This window comes from Aythya ferina (genome assembly GCF_964211825.1).
Source record: "Aythya ferina genome assembly, chromosome: 5".
Taxonomy (NCBI): Eukaryota; Metazoa; Chordata; class Aves; order Anseriformes; family Anatidae; genus Aythya; species Aythya ferina.
Window position 1 is genome coordinate 63,736,220 of NC_140301.1, and position 22,429 is coordinate 63,758,648.

The window sequence follows — 22,429 nt, forward strand, 5'->3', positions numbered from 1 at the left end:
ATACTGTCTTAGGAAGCCTGCCTCTATCCATAGCTGCTGCCTGGAGGTGGCTCTGCAGGTAGGATGTTCTCCTGGATGCTATCTGCCAATTCGGAGGTTTCTGCAGGGCTGGGATGTGCTCTTGAATCCAGATGAATCCGATGGTGAATTGGGTGCTGGGTTTTTCTCTTCATCCTGTGCTAACCTGAGGAGTGAGGTAGCTAAAATCCTGACCCACCCCGTGCCCAGGAGGATGGTTTGCTGTAACTGGTAACTGTTGGTTTCTCATGTGGAGGCATTCGGGTTGATGGAACAGCAGCAGCAAATGCAGCAGGACGTGTAATTGTGCTGGGCAGCCTCTGCCAGCATGCTGGGGAGGAATTCACACTTCTTGTAGCCATGTAGCCTTCAAACACAAACAGCTGGTCTGTTTGTGCATCACTGCCTCACGCAGGGGCCAGCCCAGATGAGCAAAGCCACACTCAGCATTACTGCTCCTTCCCCTGCTGTAGCCCTCTGCCATACAGAGCCACAACCTGCTGTATTCTGCACATGCAACACATTCAGAAGGTAAAAAAATAAAAGTTTTGTTAGTGGTGGGAAGGAAAACCAATATTATACTCTGCATTAAACTGTGCCGTGCCTCCTCTGCCTGGCAGAGCCCCAAGCATCACAGTTACTCGCACTCCAGCAGTGCGAGCACAGAGGGAGGGATTAATTAAAGCTAGTGCATGCTAATGGAGCTCTAAACCTGACTGCAGATTGCCTTAACAGACACAAAGAAGTGCCATGGCATAAACCCTCCTCCTTTGGGACCCCCAGGAACAGTGGGGCAGTGAGAGGCTGCCCTGCCCAGGGACGTGGCCCTCCTGGCTCTGCCTTGCAGAGCTCTCCTTAGGACCAAGGACACTACCCACTGTTTTTCCCCAATATAACTCAATTGATAAAAATCTGGGGATCCCTTCCTGGGCTGCGGGAGACCAGTGTGCATCAAAATTGCATTCGAATGGTCAGTTTGTCACAGGTACAGCCAGGGAGCTGAAGCCTGGTGAGTTTTGGTCCCAGAGGCAGGCTGAGCCCTGCCTGCCTGTCCTGAAAAGTTGTAATAAATCCAGCTGCACAGGCTGAAGGGAGGGAGAGGAAGGTGAATTCTGCTGCCCGTGCTTGAAAAGGGCAAATGATACGAGCCAGGCAAAAGTTTACTGTACTCAGAACAAAACAGGGGGATTGCTTCTGGAAGTTCAGGCTGGTGTGACTGGGGGAAGAAGGGCAGATGGAGTTGGAGCTGGCAGCTCCAAGGGATGCCCAGATGGGCTATGAGCAGCAGCAACCCCACGCTCAGCGTGCTTGAGACATCTCTGCTGGCAGGACATATATGATAGCCTCTGGCAAGCACGGCCAGGGCTCGGAGCTGGCTGCTGAGCTAATCCTTAATGCAGGTGGTTTCCCCTAGGTGACCTGCTGTCTCCGCACACCCGAACCATGCTGAGCCGAGGGCTGTTGCTAGCTCTGTCACACCCTTCATCATCTCTTTATTTCTGTGGTGAGGGAGAATCTTTGCTGGACAACATCTCCTCTGGAAATGGAACGGTTGGATGGTGGTGGGTCTTGGTGATGTGAGCTCTTCCATGGCCAGGTACACTGCCTGCATGCCTCGTAGCTCCTGCACCATCAAAGGCAACAACTGATTTCTGCGTACTCTAAAACCCTGCCCAGCTTTCTTGTACTTCTGAAGTGTGCAAGTTAAGGACTTAATGTTGTGTTGTTAAATTTTCAGCATCTCCATTCGCACCAGAAATCTCTTCTGTTAGGAGGGATTTAGAATAATGCAACTCTTCATGAGCCCTCATTATTTCTCAAAAGGTGACTATGTTGTTCAAGTGCCTGTATTGTGACAAGCGTCTAATTATGGATCCTTTTTGTAGACCCCCAGAGATGCCATTATGTCCACCTGCAGTAGAAGGGGGAAGATTATCATTTGCATTCAGCGTGAGGTTTTTTTCTATTATTTCCACTGCACATAAATAAGGAAAACAAATCTTACCAACCAGTGATCCTCTCTTCATTTATCTTACATTTCATTTTTGAAAGCAGCAGTTTAGCTTTGCTTCTTTTCCTTGGAGTATTGTTGCTTGCTACTTCAGCACTAACATATCTGCTCTAATCTGCTCTAATTGAATGTGCAGCCTCATTGGGCAATCTGGCTGAACTGGCTTGGCTAAAAGGGCTTTTCATCCTCTGGAAAGGAAGGCATGGCTGGAGAGGATGACACAGCCAAAGGTAAAAGATTACTCAGTAACCACAAGATATTGCCAATCTTTTTCCTTTCTCTTTTCCCCTTTTCTCATTACCTTTCTGATGACTGAAGTTTTGAGACATCTATGGCAAAACGCTTCCCATCTGTCTCTAATAATACCTTGTGTATTTTGGCACACACTCCTAATACCCAAATTTAAGGAGCTGAGTAGTGAATGCACACCCTTCTCCTAGGTCTACATGAGCAGGCAACTCACATCTTCTCCTGAGGCCATCCTGTGTTGTTCGTTGCATTTCATAATTACTTCCACTGGCAAAATCTCCCCACGGAACAAGAACAGGTATGAGCTTTGGGATGTGGAAAGACCTCATTCTGCTTCTGGTTTTGTCTAATGCCAAGTGTCTTGTAGACCTTTAATGGGAGAACATCACCTGCAAATGTTTCTGTTTCCCGTGCTTCGTCTCCTTTTTGCACAATTCAGGTGATAAAATGCCATGTTTAACACAGCAGAACCTGGTTTGTGTTTGCCATGTCCTATTCCTAACAGTACTGCTCTTGAACCATAGGAAGTTCAAAGAAAAAAGGCAGAGCCATGAAGGGCAAGGATGGACCTGTCCCATGAATGGTAGTTGGTTTTGACTTGGGGCTTTCTTCCAGTTGTACCTTGCAGTGCAAAAACTGGTGGTTAACCAAGCTTCCTACAAGTCCAGCTGTAAAAACTTGTTTTGAGTATATCCAAACTTTGTGTTGTTGTTGTTGTTTTTTTTACTTTAAGAAACTGAAGCAACGTTGTGGCGGTGGTGTGATGTGCTAAATAAAAGATCAATGAAAAATGACTCAAAAATAGAAAGCTGATGAGTGTCTCTCTGGCATGTGTGTGTGTGTGCTCTTTCACTTCTGAAACACATTGCTCCTCTAGGCCAAGTCCACCGAGAGTTCTGGGGTATGCTCTAACTGTGCATTTTAAGGAAACGTTGTCCTCTCAAAGGTTTTTGGGGCAGCTCTAATTTCAGATGCCCCTAACCCTGCCAAGTCTTCTGGGAGCCTTTGTGGACTTGCTTGCACAGCGGTGCCTGGTGGTACAGGCTCTGGGATGATGCCTGCAGCTCCAGCTATGACTCTAGCAAGTCCTGTGTCTAATAGTTCCTGTGAGACATCTTCTACCCTGGTTGGATGTCTCAGCTACCCCAGGAACCTCAGATGCCACTGCATGCCTATGGTTGGGCAACCAGATTGGGCACTGTCTCATTTTTGCTATTATACACAAATCACTCTTTATGGGACACCCTAGAGGCCACAAAGGTACTTTAACTGTGAAGGTGTCACTGGTATTCATGGGTTTAAAAGAAACTCAAATTTAATGAATTCAAATAGTATTATATTCCCTAAACTTTCATGTGTTTAGGGAATTGTGCTTAAGTTTTTCACCTTTATAAAGGAAGAAGGCTGTAATAGCATTCTGTGAAATGTCTGTGTACCCAGGATGCACGGTGAGATGTCATTTTCCCCTCTGTATCTCTTGTGCAGATTGGGATGTTCTGCTAAATAATGTACATAATGCTGTAAGTCTGCACATCTGTGGTGCTACAAAAGATGGCTTATGTACATTTTCACTAGGGAGGTGGGAGAGGAGAAGATGCGATGAAGGCAGCAGTCGCTGGAAATATCCATCTTGTATTTCCCAGCTCACGGATGTCATTTTGTATTATTTGTGCCAGGTACAGCAGCTGTCACTGAGTCTTACCCTGCTCAGTGCAGTGCAGCTTGTTTTGATATCTCTATTTTAATCAGCTGGGCCATGAAAAATTAGTGCAGAGCTGTGTTACATCACTCCAGCTTGGCTTTGTTAGAAGCTCAATGATTTTTTCCCCTTCCCTGCTCACACCTGGGCCAAGGATGCCATGGAGCAATCAATGATAAAGGCAAACCATTGCCATGACTCTTTTTAAAAAGGATGGAGGCTGATAATTCCAAAATGCGTTTCTGGAAGATGTTTAACAGAATGACTCAAAATGCAGGGAGATGAGGGCGGTTACAGGCTGGGTATCAACACTTGGCTCCCAAACTGCCTGTCTGATCATTTTGGTTTCTTTCTTTTCCCTTTTTTGTTGCTGTCCCCTGCAGGCAAAGCCTATGCCCCCGAGTTCTACTACGACACTTACAACCCCCTGTGGCAGAACAGACCCCGTGTTTACTCCTACAGCCTCCAGTGGACCCAGATGAACCCCGACGCTGTGGACCGCATCCTTGCCTATCGCCTAGGGATCAGGCAGGTGAGGAGAGAAATTGGTTCATACGGGAGGTGTCTTTTGATGTGCTGACCTCTGTGAAGGCAGCCTGGCCTTATTTTATTTTATTCATTTTTTTTATTTTGTTTTACTTTACATTATTGATTCATTTTCCTCCCTCCTTTCACGTTCTGTGAATCGGAGTCATTTCTCCTCCTTCTGGAAGATTTGCTGCCATCTTGCAGGAGTAGTCGTCTGCCGTGTGCACATCCTGGAAACTAATTTGCACATTTCCAGTGTGAAATGCAGAGATTAAAAAGCTGTTCCTCAGGTTTGCAAAGGCTGCGGCTCAAGATACACTGGGAAGATTGCATAAAAGAAGCTTGCAATGAAATTAAACTTTTTTTTATCTCTATGTATCTATATATCTTATATTAGATCTTCCATGTAAATTAATACATACAGGAATATCTGTAGCTTTGCTACCAAAACGTGTAGTGATCCTTGAGAACTGACATCTTCCTTGACCACATTAAAGCTGATCACAGATGGGCCTTTGTAGATTCGCGATGAACTTATCAGTGGGATTTGGCTCCCTTAAGGATGTATGGGACCAACCTGCTTGCGGAGGAATTGATAGTCATCACCATTAATTCACCCCGTCACAACTTTAAAGGAAAAATATCATGTCTTCTTTTAAAGTGATCACTACAAAGCTTGAGTTTTAATAGTCAATTAAATTGAAAGAACCAATTTGTGCATTGCTTAAACTCAATTATTAAATTGGAACACCTCTCCCTTACTCTGCTTCATGGGGCACCTAATGTTTGTTCACGCTTGTGCTTTCCTCCAGATAAGTCCATACAAAAAAAGTCTGTGTTCTGAAGGCAAAAAATGTGCCATACCATTTATCCATGATCCTGTCTAGGTTCTGTCCATGCGAAACTCTACAGATATGCCAGACGCTGATGTTGCCAGCTTGATTTTGGGCATTGCTAAGCTTTCTCAAGGAAAATATGCATTGTTTGAAATGATGCTCCTTGCTATGGATGCCTCCTTGGCCACCACGCTCACCTCCGAGTCGCCTGTTACCCACTGGGCTGCCAGCCTTTGGCAGAGCGAGGTGAGCACAGAGAGGAAGCTGTGCCGAGCTGTTTCGAGCTGTGCCGAGCTGTGCCGTGCCGTGCCATGTCCCACACATCCCCAGCTCCCAGCCCGGGCCTGCTGCCATTAAATGAAGATGTTTCACTACATACCTGGGACAATCCGCCAGATATTGTTTGGGTCTTGTTTTGCACCCTCCTGTTGAGCTTGCCTTTCTTAAATAATACTTGAATTGATTGAATGAGAAAAGTACACGTTTGGGTGTTCAATGCCTGAGATAATAGTCTGTGTGGGGAGAATAGAAAACAGGGATTAAGGCCAATTCTTGAAGATGTATATAGATATCGAAAATTTGAGTGCACAACGTATTTTGTTATCCCACAGATCTCCTGCTGGGATGAGCTTAGCAAGCTGCAAACCAAATACCCAAGTTGAGCACGTTGCTGATGCTGAGCGGATGGGGCTTTGCATGGCACAGTGGTAGAGCTGCCTGGGACAGGTCCCCAAGCAGCTCTGACACCTGGCAGGTGCTGGCTCAGAGTCTGCTTCTGCCTGAATCTGACTCATTTGGAATGAAAATCAGTGACTTTTAATAAATATTTATGCAACTCTTTGCATCATTGGGTACAAATCAGTTCTGTTACTCCCAGTACCCAAGAGGAACTATTAAATGTAAAAAAGAATTTGCTGAAGTAAAAAAAATAATAACAATGAAATTAGTGGCATTAGGGTCTTTAGCTTCTTTTTTTTTTTTTTTTTTTTTTTTTTTTCCATTTCATTTTAACTTACTTTTAATTACCTATTTTTGGTACTTAAAATTAGTAGTTACTTTAATTACCTCAACAATCCACTCTCAGGTTAATCAAAACACGTTCCTTTCCTCTGTCTGAAGCCACGTTTAAAATTTGGGTAATTTAGAAACCAGTGAGCCATCCGGACACACATCCATTACTGCAGTAATTCCCCCTAAAAGATGGGTGATAATTAAAGTCGTTACCTCCTCTGACACCTGCCGCTACTTGTTACCAGCACGTTGCCCTCTGAAACGTCTGTGTTTAGATAATTTATTTGAGTTAGCAGTGCATTTTTGACAGGGTTTTGCTATTCTTATGTGACTACATTTCTGAACATTTTTATTTTCTAACGCATTGCAAAACATTGCTGGTGGGCTCCATTGGGTCGGTGTGTTGGCATCTGCTTGTGGTCAGCTGAATGGCATTGCCTTTATTTTGTTAGTAAATGGGTTTTGTATTAAGAATGTTAACATCTGAGTCCAAAGGCCTGTTTCTCTACACCTGACTTATATTTCCACTTCACTTAAGAAAGACTCCAGGCAGTATTTGGGGAATACTTGTGGGATTTGTGGGATTTCAGTGGACTGGGATGGATGAGGTACAGAGCTGCGCTGGCTCCTGGCCGGTGGAGCCAGGTGGGCTTGAGGGCCCCAGGCCCTATAAAAGCACACAGACAGCAGCTCTTACACTCACTCGACAAGGAAACCCTATGGCTGTATAGTTGGTGCCTCATTTTTTAGCAGTGACTACTGTTAAGGAGGAGCAGAACCATGTGCACTGCTCAGCAGCTGGATGCTGTGTCGCAGCAGGTGGGGCAGATTCTGCAGCTCAGCGTCCTCAAAGCCAATTAAAGCCCAGCACCGAGAGGCCACTCTCCATGTGCTGTGTCAACTAGAAAAACCCTGTGCTTCTTAAAAAGTCCTGTTACAGAAAGAATTCCCAAAATGCAACAACAGAAGAGAGGAGAAAGCAAAGTGCTCTAAAATAATTGCTGCTCCTCCTGGATCCTCCCAGGAGGGAGCATCCACCACACGCTGCCATGCCATCAGGACACACTCGACATAGAAACTGCTACCATCACTGAGATTCATGGGCAGTTTGTAGCTTTAAATAAAGGCATGGGGGGAGACCTATAAAATTCTCTTAATGGAAGACATACAGATACCTTAGCTCCACACAGCTTGCCTTTCTTCCCTGCCTTGCTGGAGAGAGGCAAACGGAACAAAATTCTTTTCATCACATACCCTTCCCTGATCTCAGCGTGGCCCAGCTCCTTTGCTTCAGCACCAGTTTCCCCTGCTTTTTGCCTGTATTGCACCTTTGGCACTGGAAGCTTCTCGCCAGTTTCTAGTTTCTGTTGCCAGCAAAATTTCTCAAAACTTTGCTCATCTGAACTGGTCAAGGCAGAGGCATCTCCACCTCTATAGTCCTGCTACATGCCAGCCAGCAGAAATATCTTCCTGTTGTTATAATGCTATACAAGCTAATAATTCCTAGCAGAGCAATTTGTCTTTTTAATGAAGAAAGAACCTGGCTAAGCCGTACTTTATTATCAGGCTTCTTTGCCCTTTAAAACTTTAATTATTAAGCACATCCTTTGCATTGTTTTCTGCAACTGTCAGGCAAATACAAAAATGGATCTAAAGCACTCAGCATTGTATAAAACCTCTTATTTTTATAAAATGAAATTTTAAAATGTTAATGTTACAGACTTGGAGCTTTTTCCAGGCTGGCAGTGAAGGAGAACACATTCCTGAGCCCAGAGGAACACGTTGTTCTAGTGCTTCAGAGCTTCCCTAAAAATGTTCCCATTGGTGAAGGGGAAATTTGAACACAAGTTTGAGCAGAAAAAATAAGAAATGCATAGAGCAGCAAAGCAGGTCCCTTTGAAATGCTCGTTTATGATTACCACAGTCTTGTATGAGAGTTGGAAATTGGGGATAGAGAAGGGCACGGTCAAGAGAAGTAGGTAAGAGTCTATGGTCACTTGTCAAAGCATGTGGGCAATACAATTTGTGCTTGAAAATACAGATCTGACAGCAGAGGAAGAAGAGCACATGAACTGAATTCATCTCAGCAATCCCAACATAGTCGTGGAGGGGTTTGAAGGTGATGGAGAGATGGGAGGGATAATCAAAAATCTTGGAATTACCTTGTAGCTAGAAAAAGTTGAAATTGAGAGTCTGGGAAAATGATCTCACTTTACTGCTTTGAAAAACCTCCAAAGACATCAAACTTTGACTCCAGACTGCTCGCGTGAAGTGGCTGCAGATTTCTCTCTGTTCCCAAATCAACTTCACTCTGAGTGAATTATGATAAAAAAGGGAAGGAGGCATAAACAAACCACCCACCTCACCTTCACTTGGATTTGAAGCAAGCAAGTCTGGGAAGACTACTTGTTAAGAAGCCTCCAGCAGCACTTTTTAAAATTCATTTTATTTTAGTTTACTGTCACCTGCTCTACAGGACCACATCCATGCAGCAATCACACAGTTTGATTACTTCAAAGACCCCTTCAGGCCCCATCTGTCTGGTGCAGTGACCAAAATAAGTAGTAATTTATTAAAAATACAGGGATTTGGGCATCTTTGCATTCTGTGAGCACAGTGGCCAGCCACATGGGGCTTTCTTTAATTTCTTAAAGTCCCTGGAATAGGGCTACAAGGCTCCACCTCGTATGAGTCACCAGAAGAGTGCTTCATATTTCTGTCAGAGCCTGCATCCTGTCACATACCTTGTCACTAGCAGTAAAATACAGGCACGTCTCGGGCACAAGAGGATAATTTAATGGTAGGAAAGCACGACACGGAAGAAACTTGTTCAGCATTTTCAACAGAGGTTAAAGGAACGCCGAGGGAAACCACAGTGAGAGCTCTAGGGAAGTTGTTTGAGAAAAGTACAGAGCTTGGTTTAACGCCAAATCAGGGAAACTAAGAAAGTCAAGATTGGGAGAGGATAGGTGCCATCAGGGGAAGAGGCAATCACAAGGAAAAATAAGTGTCATTTTTCTGCCTGTAGAGTGAAAATGGAAATAGATGAATGGGAATCATGTATTTACTAAAATAACATACTTAGAATGAAAGCCACTTATGAGAAATTTATGTATTTTAGCAAACTCAAGGCCCCCACCTGATGGGTACTCATTTTGCAAACATTCCTTCTATCAGGATCGTGGTGCTGTCATCACGAAATCAATCTATTGCAGTGGGAAAGATGTTTGCAAGCTTGGTGTTTTCTTTTGTTATGCTACAGAAAATTTACAGTAGCAGTACATCAAAATGTATATAGAAATTTGATTCAGAGCCATTCACAAATAAGTACTCACATCTGTAGTAATTAATTTTAGCAGGGGAAGTGGGAGAGTTGAAAAGGCTAATTCAAATGTATATGGGAATATTTCTAATGTTTTCATGAAACATTTTAAGCATTCTTCTGCAGAGGGAAATAGCTGTTCTGAGGATTTCTTCACAGCGTGCATTTCCTTTAGGAAGTCTAAACGAGGCTTTGCTGTTCTCCTCTTATATCTGCACTTGTGAAATTAGAGACAGAGAATTTAGCAAAAAAAAAGTAGTGCAACATTCAGAGGCACGATTCTTATTGATTTTCTTGGGGTTGGTAAATTGAATTAGAGAAGCAATGGCTCTGTTTTACAATTTTCAGTTTGCAATGCTGATGCTTGTTATGCTTGTTCTTCACAGAACCGAGGGTTGTCTTTCAAAACAGCAAGCTGAGGGCTGTCATTTGAGAGTTGTACCAAATTCTTTTAGTTGCCATTTAAAAAATACGGCTACTTCTCCCAATTTTCTGATAGATAAGGCAAATGTCTATGCATATTTTTTGGGGAAAAAAATGGTAATGACTTAAGAAGTCAGAGGTAGAAGTTAAATACGTAAATACATCTTTTGCTGTCAGGTGCTGATGTCCTGACTCTGATCCCATGGTGTCCTGGCTGACAAAGATGCTCCTGCCTTTATCCACACTCCTGTATTGGGCGTTGAGCTGTGGGTCCCCAGAGCTGCCGGTGTGCTTGTGTTGGAGGTAGCTGGCTGTGTTTGCTAGCAATGCAAACAGAAGTCCCAGGCAGAATATGGCCATTCTCATTAGCACAAAATTTGCACCATAAAGCAGAACTCCTTTTCTTCACAAAAAAACTTTCAGCAAAATTTGACATAGTCATTGGATCAACACAATTGCTGCCTGCTGGGACTGCCTTGGTTGGGTTTTTGTTATATGAGCAAACTGAAATAAACTCTTGCTATTTCATTACCGATTTCAGTACCTAATTTACATTAACTTTTTGGCCTGGCTTCTTAAAGAAACAAGACCCAGAAGACTTTCCTGCCTGTGTCTGTCCATCTGTCCTACTGTCACTCTCAGTGGTTTCGGAACCCAGCTCTTCATTTGGGTCAAATCTGATGGGGAATAGAGGTGCAGCAGATCCGGAGGGCCCCACCAGTACTCTGACAGCATGTGGATGGGATAAGGAGAAAGACATCATTATGGAAAAAATTTAAAGGCAAGATCACATTAATCAAAAAAACAAAACTAAACTAAACAAAAAGAAAAGAAAAAACTTGTTAATGGGGCAAAGTGTATGAATTCTCTGACTTTGTAGCCAGGTCTGTGAAACCCCCTCCTGAGCCAGGGAGCTCCATGGCCAAGTCTCCTTCTTGACTTCTTCCAGCAACATGCAAGCAGTAATTTCCTAAAGAACAAACCCTCCCTGGGCAGGAGGTGGTCACTACACTCATGTGCTCGAGGCAGAGACAGGAATGTAGCCTGAGGCTTTCACTGCACCTTTCACTTCAGTGAAAAAGAGTAGAGACAAGCTCGTACTCAGCACTCTGAGCTCCCACCCAGCATTGCCCGAGTCCGTAGTGCTTTGGTCAGTGCATGGTTGTCACACTCGGTTCTCATTTACTCTGGCTCAGCAGGAAAATCTGCAGTATGAATTGATTACTGCTGACAAATGCAGTGCATCAGTCAAACTTTAGGGAAGATGCAGGAGAAAATGGATTGAATTGAAGAGCAATTTAGTGAGAGAATTACTCAAGCTAGAGGAATTTATTTCTGTAAACAAGTTACTTGCTTTTGACTACATTTAAACACTTGAGGTAGGGTAGAGGCTCCCTTTGCAGGTGTACCCATGTGTGCACTGAAGCACAGCTCTGGCTGGGAGTGGTGCAGTCAGAGCCATGTGTGGCTGAGCAGCGCGTTTCATCCTCAGTGTCCAGCCCAGGGGTTTTCTGCAAGTTGCTGAGCCAGGTGGGCACCCCTCCAGAAGAAACTATACATTCCTGTAATGCAAAAGTGTCTCAAAAAATGCCTGTAAGTGACAACATTGGTTTTGTTTGTGTTGTTTCCGTACGATGTCATACCGTTTCTCAAAAATATTAAAGGATTTGCAAAATAGAGGAATGAATCTTTGAAAACTGAAGATCTACACAAAAAATTAAGTCATATGTCATCGAGCAAATGCATGACAAGTAAAGAGTTGTGCTTGGCATGCAGTGTTCTTTTCAACATAGTAAAAGATAGCACAAATAACTGCAGCTATAACTTAGTATTGGAAGGGGCCTGTGAGTGTTACAGAAATTTAATTTAGATGAAGGAAGCATTCTCTTTAGTGAAGATAGTTTCAGATGCCTAGGAATGGTTTTATACTAGAATAAGGTAGATTTAGACTAGATATAAGGCAGAAGTTCTTCCCTCAGAGGGCAGTGAGGCCCTGACACAGGGGGCTGGAACTGGATGGATTTTAAGGTCCCTTGAGCAGCAGCCCCAGCCACGGCATCCACACACACAGGAGGCACTCAAAGAGCCCCACTCCTGAGATCACCAAGTGCCCCCAAATTAAATAATGCCAGGACTGAGCTCTCAGACCGGCTCTGGAAGTGTTGCTCTCTGAATGAGCCTCACCTTTTTCCTTGTGATGGCTCCACCTGTATCCTTGCATCTTCTTTGCTGTCCCACATGCAAGACCAGCCCTAAGGGCACCCGCTGTGTTCTCCCCATGTCAGCAGGATACAGCCCCGCAGCCCTTATTTCATGGGCTGCAGTGAACCCATTGGCACCACTTCTCTCTGAGATGAGTTTAGGAAACTGAAACGTGGAGAATGGTCAGAAATACTCAGTGCTGGTAGGGCTTGCCTTGGGAAAGGGACTTTTACCTCTGCATATTTAAAGGCAGCATCCTGATTCACGCTTAGAGGCGCTTCACTGGAGTTGCACAGGCAGCCTGAAATCTGGGTGTCCCATGTCACCGAGAGGGACACCAGGACCCTCATGCTGGACTGTGGTGTGCAGTGTATCTGCAGACCCATCTGGGCCTTTGTGTGCTCCTCAGTGGATGGCTTAGGGATCCCAGCTGCCTGCCAGACACTGGGGCATTTGGGGCTGGGCATGGTCTCCCTGTCTCGCACCAGAAATTCTGTCCTTGCTGAAACAGATCTATACAATTTCAGAAGAAAAAATAAAAGGTTAAAACATAATTTTTACCGATAAAAAATAGTAGTGCCGTTAAGAAACCAAACCTTTTCCCAGTCCACAAAGATGTATTGTTTCTGTTGGCACAACTGAGACCAGGAAGGATTTCTTTGTTTTTGTGAGGCTTGTGCAAGTTTTATTTCCATTTGAAGAAAAGGGATGGTAAATGAGATTCATTCTTTTTTTAAAGAATGTAGTTAGATTGGCAATTCCTTAAACAGACTTTGCTTGCTCCTAGATGAGGGACATTTAGCCAAATCACAATGTATTAGCTAGCGTATGCACTAAGTGTTTTCCTCAAGTAATGTGCATTACAGAAACCATATACTGCTGGGATGAGTGATCTGGCCCTAAAGACAACTGTTCCATCCATTCTTTTGCTGTTAGAGAACTCTTTATTTTCTGAACCATACATATATTTAAATCGAATACAAACCATATTGCCATTCAATAAGCAAATCAACACCCTACTGCAATGCGTCTGTGTTTTGGAGCTGATTTAAAGCATCACAGTTACATTTTGAGAACTTCATTAAAAATCTAGTGGCTATTTCCTTTCCTCTCATGCAGTGATTGTCTTAAGTGTTTAAGAAATGGTTTGTTGAAACGTTCTTATCTGACAGTTGAGCTGTTATTTTTTGGCAAAAAAAAAAAAAAATCATTCTTACTTAAAAACTTAAACAAAATCAGTATGTTTGCTTTCCTTGAAAATGCACGTTGGCATCACGCGCTTGTCTTATTGCATTATTACCCCTTGATCTATTTATGCAGAGATTCATGTAGGTTGCTTAAAATGCAGTCTTGTTTTTCCAGTTCATTTACCGAGACAACCCAGCGCGTTCACTGTGAACGCTAAAGAGTAAAGCTCCAGCATGCCATGCTTTAAAAGGGTTGGGTTTGTCATCCTGATTGCAGCCACATTCATTGACTTGTCACCATGTAATTATTTTGTATGGAAAAAAAAAAATGTCATTCATAAATAGCTTTTAGAAATCACAAAAAAAAAAAAAATGAATTAGCTCACTAGTGACAGTAGTGTGCTGTGTGCCGTTCAGGATCCAACCAAGGAAGGTTGTAGCACTGTGGTATGCTCAGCCAAGTCATCATCGCTGAAATATGAAATTTGTCCTGGGATACTTTCCCGATCACGGCAATGTAGTTGTTCTTACAAGCGTAAAGTGTTTAGCTTAAACTTAGGGACTAAATCCTGATTTTGGATTTTGGATCCTGATTTTTGACTTTGGTAATTCTCTCTCTAGTTGCCCTGCTAAAAGCAGTGATGTGGCCACTGCAGGCAAGCTGCTGTTTGACATGCAGGACCACATCCCTGCTGCTGGCGGCAGCACTTCTGGCAGTGCCCAGCTTGCCCCCGCTGCTGTGCCCTGCACTCTGACGAGTGAGAGTGGCAGGTCCCGGTGTGTGAACTTCTGCTTCGCTCTGTCACTGAAAGAATGAGAAACTTTCCCTTAAAGCCATCCTTAACATGGTTCTAATAATTAACCTGCCTTTTGTGAATGCCTAACAAAACGGGGATTAAAAATTGAAAACCTCTTTTGAGAGCTGGCTAGCAGTTAGGCAAGAGTGGGAAGCCCTGTGCCGCTGGGGTGGGGAATGAACAGGGCAGCTCTTGTTTAATCCCATAGACTTGTGTGAATTCATCTGGGACTCAGCCACTTTTAAAGTCCTAAAATGGATTCTGCTGGCTTATATCACATTTTAGCCTTTCTTTAAGGAAGAGGAGAAAGGTACGTACTTGAGTGCAGTGTCATCACATGCAAGGCTGTGTCTGATCTGAGTCCACACAGTTGAGAAGTCCACACTGTGACCTTTTCCTGAGAGCAAAATAATGCGGCCTGCTTTCAGTCAGCAGGTGCTTCAACACTTTCCATTAAACTCTGAAATTGTGCCTTTACTTGGAGGACTTGCAGTGTACACCCCTTGCACAAGGCATGCAGTGGATTTACTGGCACCTCCAGAGGGTCTCTCACCCAGTGTGTGGGGGCTGCAGAGCCCCGGGACACTGCACTGTGAGAAGTGAGGATGAGCCTCGATTTATTCTGCTGAGGAAGGAAGGAATTACTTAAACTTTGCTTCTGGCAAAGGCAGCAGGGCAGTTCTGCATTTAGCCGTAAATCCATCTTTGTTGCAGTGAGTGGACACTCGGCTCCATCTTCCTGCCCCTGTGCATTGAAGAATTCTGTCCCCTGGGACACTGCAGACCAGGATCTGCTCTGCCAGCAGACAAAATCCACCCTCAGTGGTACAACCCAAGCTTTGGCATGGTTATACCTAAAAGGGTTAGCGAGGGTAGGGGTGAAGATACTCATTGTGCTTTGGGGAGACCACGGCTGGACATTACAATTCCAAGTGCATTTTTGTCACTAAGATCCACCAGAAGAAAAGTTGTTCATTTGAAAATGTTTTTTATATTTGTCTTGTTAGTGGTGCTCATGTTTTTATTCAACCTCTGGGTAAGCTCTGGGTATCCAAGCTCTGACCCTGTTGGCACTGTGCGTAGGGTTAGCTGATGCGTACACTTTGTTATTAATGAAGACTGGTAGTTGCTTGTTTGGTTTAAGTCATGGAGTGAGGATGTATTCAGACTAAAGAATAGTAAAACTGAAATGTGTGACACTATCAGAGTAGCTATTTTGCTTCTGTGCAACTCAAAAGACTATAAATCCTTCTGCATGTAGCAGGTGTCGAAAAAGCAGTGTAAACTATAGGGAGTTTCCATTGCTCAGAGTCAGTGTTGCACACACAGGTTCATAAAGAATCACAAATCACACAGCATTGTTTATAACTATCCTGCCCAGCCCTCCAGTTGGATGATGGGGACAACCTTGTGTGTCTTTCCTCGTGGTGACTGCATAGCTTTGGTCACCCTTCGCTGGCTTCTGAAGGTGCCGAGGTCTGCCAAGATGTTGTCTGCGCATAAGGAACATTTTTCCATCTCATTAATTGCTCTCTGGAGAATAATCTGACATTAATGTATTTCAGCTTTGGATTTGGCTTTGGAAATGGCGACTCAGATTCTTCCAAGTTTTTGTATTTCAAAGCATCCTTCATGTGTCCCTGGTCAGACTTTGGAGTTGGCCAACACTCCAGTAGTTGCTTCCATTAAACCTGCAGTCATGAAGCGCAGTTCGGTAACAGGGAGAGTCTGAAGGTCGTGAAATAAATTAGCAAACATAGAGCACAGCATGTGCTGTGTTAGGAGCACAGAAAAAATCAGGATTTTGTGCTAAAAGGCCACAAAACCCTACATGTTGAATTTCCTTGATGTTCTCCTATATGTTTTCAAATTGCGTACCAAAATGGTCCCAAAGGCCACTCAGCTTCTATATAACAGAGAGTAACATCTGCCTGGATCAAACCCACAGTGAACTTTTGGACCTTAACTTAAAGCTCTCACTTCACTCAGCAAATGTTTCACTTCACCTGAGTTTAAATATTTTTTTTGCCTGGGTTTGCCTGGCTGCAAATATTGTTGTGTTCTTCTAAAGCCGCTCCTAAGTGGGTGGCAGTGGTGGCCTTGGCTGCAGCTCTCTGCTGGCAGGGTGCAGCTGCTCTGAGCAGTTCTGGTGCCATCGAGGCACCACGTGGAGGTGCTTCGTTTCCGTGACTTGCCTTTCACTGAAGACAGGTCCAGGCAGATTTTTATAAATGAGACCTGTTAGTGTATCCCAAGCTGCACAAACATTCAAGCAGCGATAAGCGAGTGCTTCCAAATCTCTGATATTTGCTACCAGCAGGATGAAAACAAGTGAAATGCGTGAGACTTCCCTGGAGAAGAAGTGAAGTTCCCGTGGCTCCGATTTCGGTGGTTGATGCACTTCTCTGTGGGTGATAGCCACCATCCCCACACCGCTGCAGCCCAGGTGACCTAGAAAACCAACCACTCCACTTTAAACAAGATGTAAAAAGTTAGCCTGTACCTATATGCCTGAGACTAACTTGTTCAAGCTTGTTATACAAAAAAATTAAGCTTCCTACTTTTCTTTATTTTTAGTCTGCGGAAGACTGCAGTACCAGTGGGTTGATAATGAGCAAGTCTCTTCAGACTGCCCCGAGCAGGTCACTTGCACGTCTCCTTTGGTCACGATTTGGCTTTATTGTATTTTTAACTTCTATTTTCATTCAGCAGCATGCAGGTTCAGACATATTCAAATCTGTATTATGTGCTCGCAGAAGGGTTTCTGATGAAAGCTGCACAGGCACTGGCTGCAAAATGGAGCATAAATTTTTCTGTCCATGCCATAGCCCAGTTCTTGTACCCATACATGCACTGGTATGGAGCTGATCTGCCATAAAGGAGAAAGTGAATACAGGTATGTTTTTATTGCCTTTCCGATCAAAGAAAGTTGCACCTAATGAATACAGTTTGTCCCTGCATGTAAGGTTATTAAAAGTAAGGAAACACTGAGGAAGACCTTCTAGCTCTGAATACCCTAAATTACAGTTTAGTTAGCAAGGGGACCGAAGTGGCCTAATTTAGATTTTAAAAGATGTTTTTATCATCATTCATTTGTATATTAAAAAAATAATAATAATAATATTAAAACAGAAGGCAGTGTAATTAGCAAGTTTTTAATAGGCATTTGTGCTGTATTTTGATTTTACTCCGACAAAAATGACCTCTCCTATTTCCTGGGTTATCCTGTCTTTAAAACTTCAGCTGTGATGCATAATTAAAGATAGCTTAATTGTTGGATCCTGTAGCTTCCAGAACTCCTTAAATTGTTCCCATTTGTTTATCTTGCAAATATCAAGCCATAGTTTTGGATCATGGACAGCTGTTTCTGGCATCTGAACCATGCATCCATCAATTTTGTAGTCCGTGAAAAACACACTGCGTCTTTGGACTCCAAGTTCCTAATTAATAACAACTCAGGGACATTTAGTTCCTTAAAAAAAAAAAAAAAAAAAAAAAAAAAAAAAAAAAAAGAGGAAATGAGGGTTTTTGTTGGTTTGTTTGTTTTGATGATTTTCCCTGTACCAAATAAAACCAATTACACAAAGATGCAAACACAAAATAAATCAAATGAATGGCAGGCAAAATACAGAATGGTAATTCAAGGTAAAATAAATAAAATGAATGGCAGGAGGCATACAGAATGGTAATTTAAGGTAATGTAAAGAAGGCCAGTCACAAGCCCAGGTCATTACTGTTAGCTAATGGGCTCGGCACGTCCCTGGCCCAGGCAGGCAAGCCACACGGTGCTGGCCTCTTGGGCCCCCTTGCTGTGGCAGTGGCTGGTGTCCGTGCTTGCAGGAGAGCGGGTACAGACTCAGCACAGAAACATTTGTGGGGTTTTGACAGTTCCAGTGATCACACGTGAAAATATTAGAAAAGAAGAGAGATGTCATCAATAGCAATATTACATGATGCGCAGTGGAAAATCAAGTGATGATAAGTGTGGCAGAGCGTGCATTGCAGCTGGCCTTGTTATTTTTGCCTGAATTACAGGTATTTGTCACCATGAGTCATTTCAGGGCTGTAAGTACCCTTTGAAATGAAGCTGACACAGTTGCCACCTATCTGATAAGGTTTGTGTTGAAAATGAGATAGCTCTGATTACATTGCTGGGCAGACGTGTTAAAGAAGAGTAACCACTGGATGTCTGCAGCAGACGAGGCAGACGCTGCATGGAAGTGTTCCACTGCAGCGTGCAGATGGGTAGCAGTATCTGCCCATCAACCACGTATTTCCCATTGCTCTTTTATATATGTGACTGCTAAAGAAAACTCCTTTTTTTTTTTTTTTTTTTCAAGAAAAATCAATTGTCAACGTTATTATAAATTGTAAAAAAATGACTTTAAGGACTGCAAGAGCTTTTTTATCAGAGTATGCAGTAGATTAATACACATTGCATTCGGTTGTCGTTAATTAAAGAGATGCTTGTCTGACTTTTTGAGTCAATAAAGAAATTTATGGATGAAATCAATAGGCCAAGTACAATGGACTACAGATGTGTTTATTTTTTATAAACATAACTGTGCATATAGACAATCAATATTTAATCATCCCATAGGATTAATTTCTCAGGAAATCTATATGTTCACGTCTTTTAGAGAATATAGTGTTGGCTGGTTTCTCAATAGGAAACAAGGAATAAATACCCTTTTATTGACAGCAGACAGGAGACGGTTTCAGCCTGTTGCAATAAAACGTTGCCACACTTTTACACCCTTTCTCTGATGTCAGGGAAATTCATTTCACTTTTCTGTTAGCTTTAGGGAACAAAGATTTCTAAATATTCTAAGGTAACCAAGATAAAGGAAGAGTCCCTGTGAAGCCTTCCATGCTCTGGATGGACTGAATGTAGGTGCTCTGCTAATTTAATTACAGGTTAGACGCATGAAAATGCTAATAAATGCTCTTGGAGCTAAAGTGTTTTTTCCTCAGGTCTTTTACAAGCATTTACAAGCCGTCAGGAAACTGTTCTTTCAGTTTGGTCAAAGCCAATTTCCAAATGCTTATTGCATCCTTATCTTTGTTAGGATATAATAATTTCTCTCCTTCAAAAATTCCTTTTCAGTGAACCCCGATTCTTCCTAACTTCAGAGCTCCAGACACACAAGTTGACATCCAGGAAGGAGTTTAACAGGGATGTTTAGTTCTGTATTCTGTCTTTGAAATATTAATCTTCATTTTTTAATATAAAAAGGCACAGCCTGGACATTGGAGAGAGGCTGCACACCCCACTCCAGCGTCTTTGCTCCATCAGTGGTGTTGGGTAGAGGGTTCCAATGAGGTGGGTGATGCCCAGGTGGCTCCTGCCCCTTCAGGGGAGCTGCAGGAGATGCCCAGAGCTCTGGAGGCAGAGGGCCAGGTTGGTTTTGGTGCTGGATGGCCAAACGCTGAGCAGACAGGAGCTTGGGTGCTGCTCCAGGGGTCTGGCTTTGCAGAGCTGCCCCAGATCCATGCAAGGAGCTTGAACTTCCATGGAGGGATCTGCGTCTTATTTTCAGAGGGTCTGGACTGTTTTGGTATTGGTGCCTCAGTATCATACAGAGCTCCAGAACTGTTGTGCCAGCCCAGGGCACCACTGCTGTGATTTGGGATGAGGATCCCATGGAGTCTGGGGGACCCTGCCTGGTGTTTGGGGCTGCTGAGCAGCTCCACACAGCTCCCATCCTGCTGCAGGGGCTGGAACCGGTGTCCCCAGCCCCAGAAGGGATGGCCCCGGGCAGCCCCTTCACCCTCAGCCCCCCGCTGGCCTTGTTCTGCTCAGGGTTGAGCTGAACGTCATGGGAGCTGTGTGGGTACGGGCTTTCTTTATTCATTTGTTCAGCAGCTGAGCTGAAAAATCAGGCAAGGGGATGTTTTGTGTCAAACCTAGTGACAATTTTGAGATGTTTATGGAGTATTTTTTATTTTTTTTTTGTGGTTTCCATGGTAAAAACTAGAATTAGAACAGAGTCGGTGCTGATTGCAAGGCAAAAAGATGTGTTGCTTCCTATGGAGAAATACCAATATCCAGTACGGCTTAGGATGCCTGGTACTGAAATGAAAAATCAAACTGTTTTCCTTTCAGAATGAATAAAGTAATAGAGTTGCTTTATTTGCTTCTGTGGATAGTTGTAGAGAAGGGTGATAATCCAAAGCAGCAACTGAATTTGATAGAAATTAAAGTCTAGCTTTAGTAACAGGAAACTTTAAAAATGTGTTATTAATTATTAAAAATATTTGCTGAAGTGTGTGTTTCAGTATCCACATATCCAAAGGCTACGTGTAATAGGGAGTGTTTTTTACAGTAGACCTCTGTAAGGAGTCAGGAATACCTCAAAGCAACAGCTAGCTGACTTCAAACAGCTGCCAGAGCATCCGTGGTAGCTCACACAACCCGTGGCACAGCATTGTTAGCACAGCATTCACACATGTCACTGGCAGCCACCCTGTTGGCATGAAGCATGCAGCACAAAACACTGATGATGTCTGTTCCAAAAAATGATTTTTTTGTTGTTTTATTGTTTTTGTTGTTGTTGTTCTTTTATTTTTAATGTTGAAACTAAGCAATGTTCTGCAGAGTTCTATGTTCCTTTGATTTTCAGTTTTCATGAAAGAGACAGGTACAATCATGAAATAACATGTAGTGGTATGCAGCTCACAGCTGACATGGTAAATTGTTAAAAAATCTTGCAGAGTTTGGAAAATATAAATAATGTTTTTAAAAATATAGAAACATAAACTGTTGCACATTTAAAATATAAAATAAGTCTGTCTCACTAGATAATATGGCAGATTTACAGACATTCCCAAACAGCTGGGATGTGCTCTGGCCAAAGGCTTTCAGTGTCTCCATGTCGAGCAGCAGCTTCTATCCAAGAGCACTTCCCAGTTCAACTGCACAAGACGTGGCGAGCATCCATCCGTGCGGGGCAAGTGAGAAGGTTCATATGGGCAAATCCCCAATGCACTGCTTTAAAAACACAGTCTCAATCTTACCATAAGTATCCTTATTGTCTTCTCGGCAGCACACCCCTCGCCCTGCTCTCAAGGACAGCAGTCTCCTCGAGACAAGGCTTATCGATTGCTGGGAGGCTCCCTGGCAGCCCGGGGAGCTGCACGGTGCATTATGCATCAGTCCTGCTGCGGGAAAGGTCCGGACGCCCTTTCCTTTCATTTCTGCAGTGTTTCATTCAGTCTGTGCTGGGAACATGTAGCAATGGTCATAACTCAGGGGCTGCTGTGCCTCGTGTGGCCGAGGAGCAGAGCAGTGACCTGGCCTTCACACGCCTTTCCAGTCTCCGTATGTAAATTTGGCTCCGCTCTCCTGGAGCACTCGGGTTTCGGTGGTTCCTGGGGGGTTTTGTGGGCTGGGAAGGTGGGTGTGGGGTGTAACAAGGGCTGCTCATCGGCAGAGGACAGCGGGAAGGTATCTGAGTGGCGTGAGCCTCCCTGCCTGCCAGTGCTGGCTTTGTGGGCTGTGGGGTGTCAGAATGGCACACTGCAAAGCCCAGCTGGTACCCACAGCATGTCCTCATTCACAGGTAGCCAGCAAAGAAACAAGGAGAAAAAGATGAATTTCTGTTCAACTGCACGCACCATGGGGTTCGTTTTTTGTTGGTCAGTACTTATGTATGAAGAGCTATCAAAGATCTGGCATCTGACAGAATCTGTCAAATCTGAATGTTTCATGAGATCTTATAAAGATATAATATAAACATATACCTGCAGTATATTATCGTTAATACCTCCTTGTAGTATAGTGGCCCTGGAAATCCACTGGCAGAGGAAGGCTCCACCGTTCCAGGCTATGTACAAAGTCGTGGTGGATATTTTATCAATATCGTGTCTTTCCAAGGGGGTTCTTTTAATGCTTTCAACAGGGGAGAGGTGATGCTAGCTGGGGAGACAGAGGGGTGGTGCTGCTTGGGCAGCCCACAGCCCCTGGCCTGCCTGGTGCCTCCTGCCCCACGTGCTCATCCAAAAGCTTTCTGGTCCGGGTGCTGGGTGTCAAAGGCAGACTGCCGCCCTGTGCACACGCAGAGTTTGTATTAAACATATGAACTTTTCCTCAAGGAAACTTGTTTTTGCATTTTTAACCTCATCTGAGATTTTTTCTCATATGCAT

General features: G+C 43.7%; 1 protein-coding gene across 5 annotated transcripts in view; it reads left to right on the forward strand.

Annotated features, from left to right (window-relative positions):
* MDGA2 (MAM domain containing glycosylphosphatidylinositol anchor 2) overlaps window positions 1-22,429 on the forward strand; it is a 328,803-nt gene that overhangs the window by 274,726 nt on the left and 31,648 nt on the right. For all 5 annotated transcript variants that reach the window (XM_084522442.1, XM_084522443.1, XM_084522444.1 and 2 more), the window contains one exon: window positions 4,361-4,509. In XM_084522442.1, the coding sequence (XP_084378568.1) occupies window positions 4,361-4,509 (149 nt within the window). The remainder of the gene's footprint in view (window positions 1-4,360; window positions 4,510-22,429) is intronic.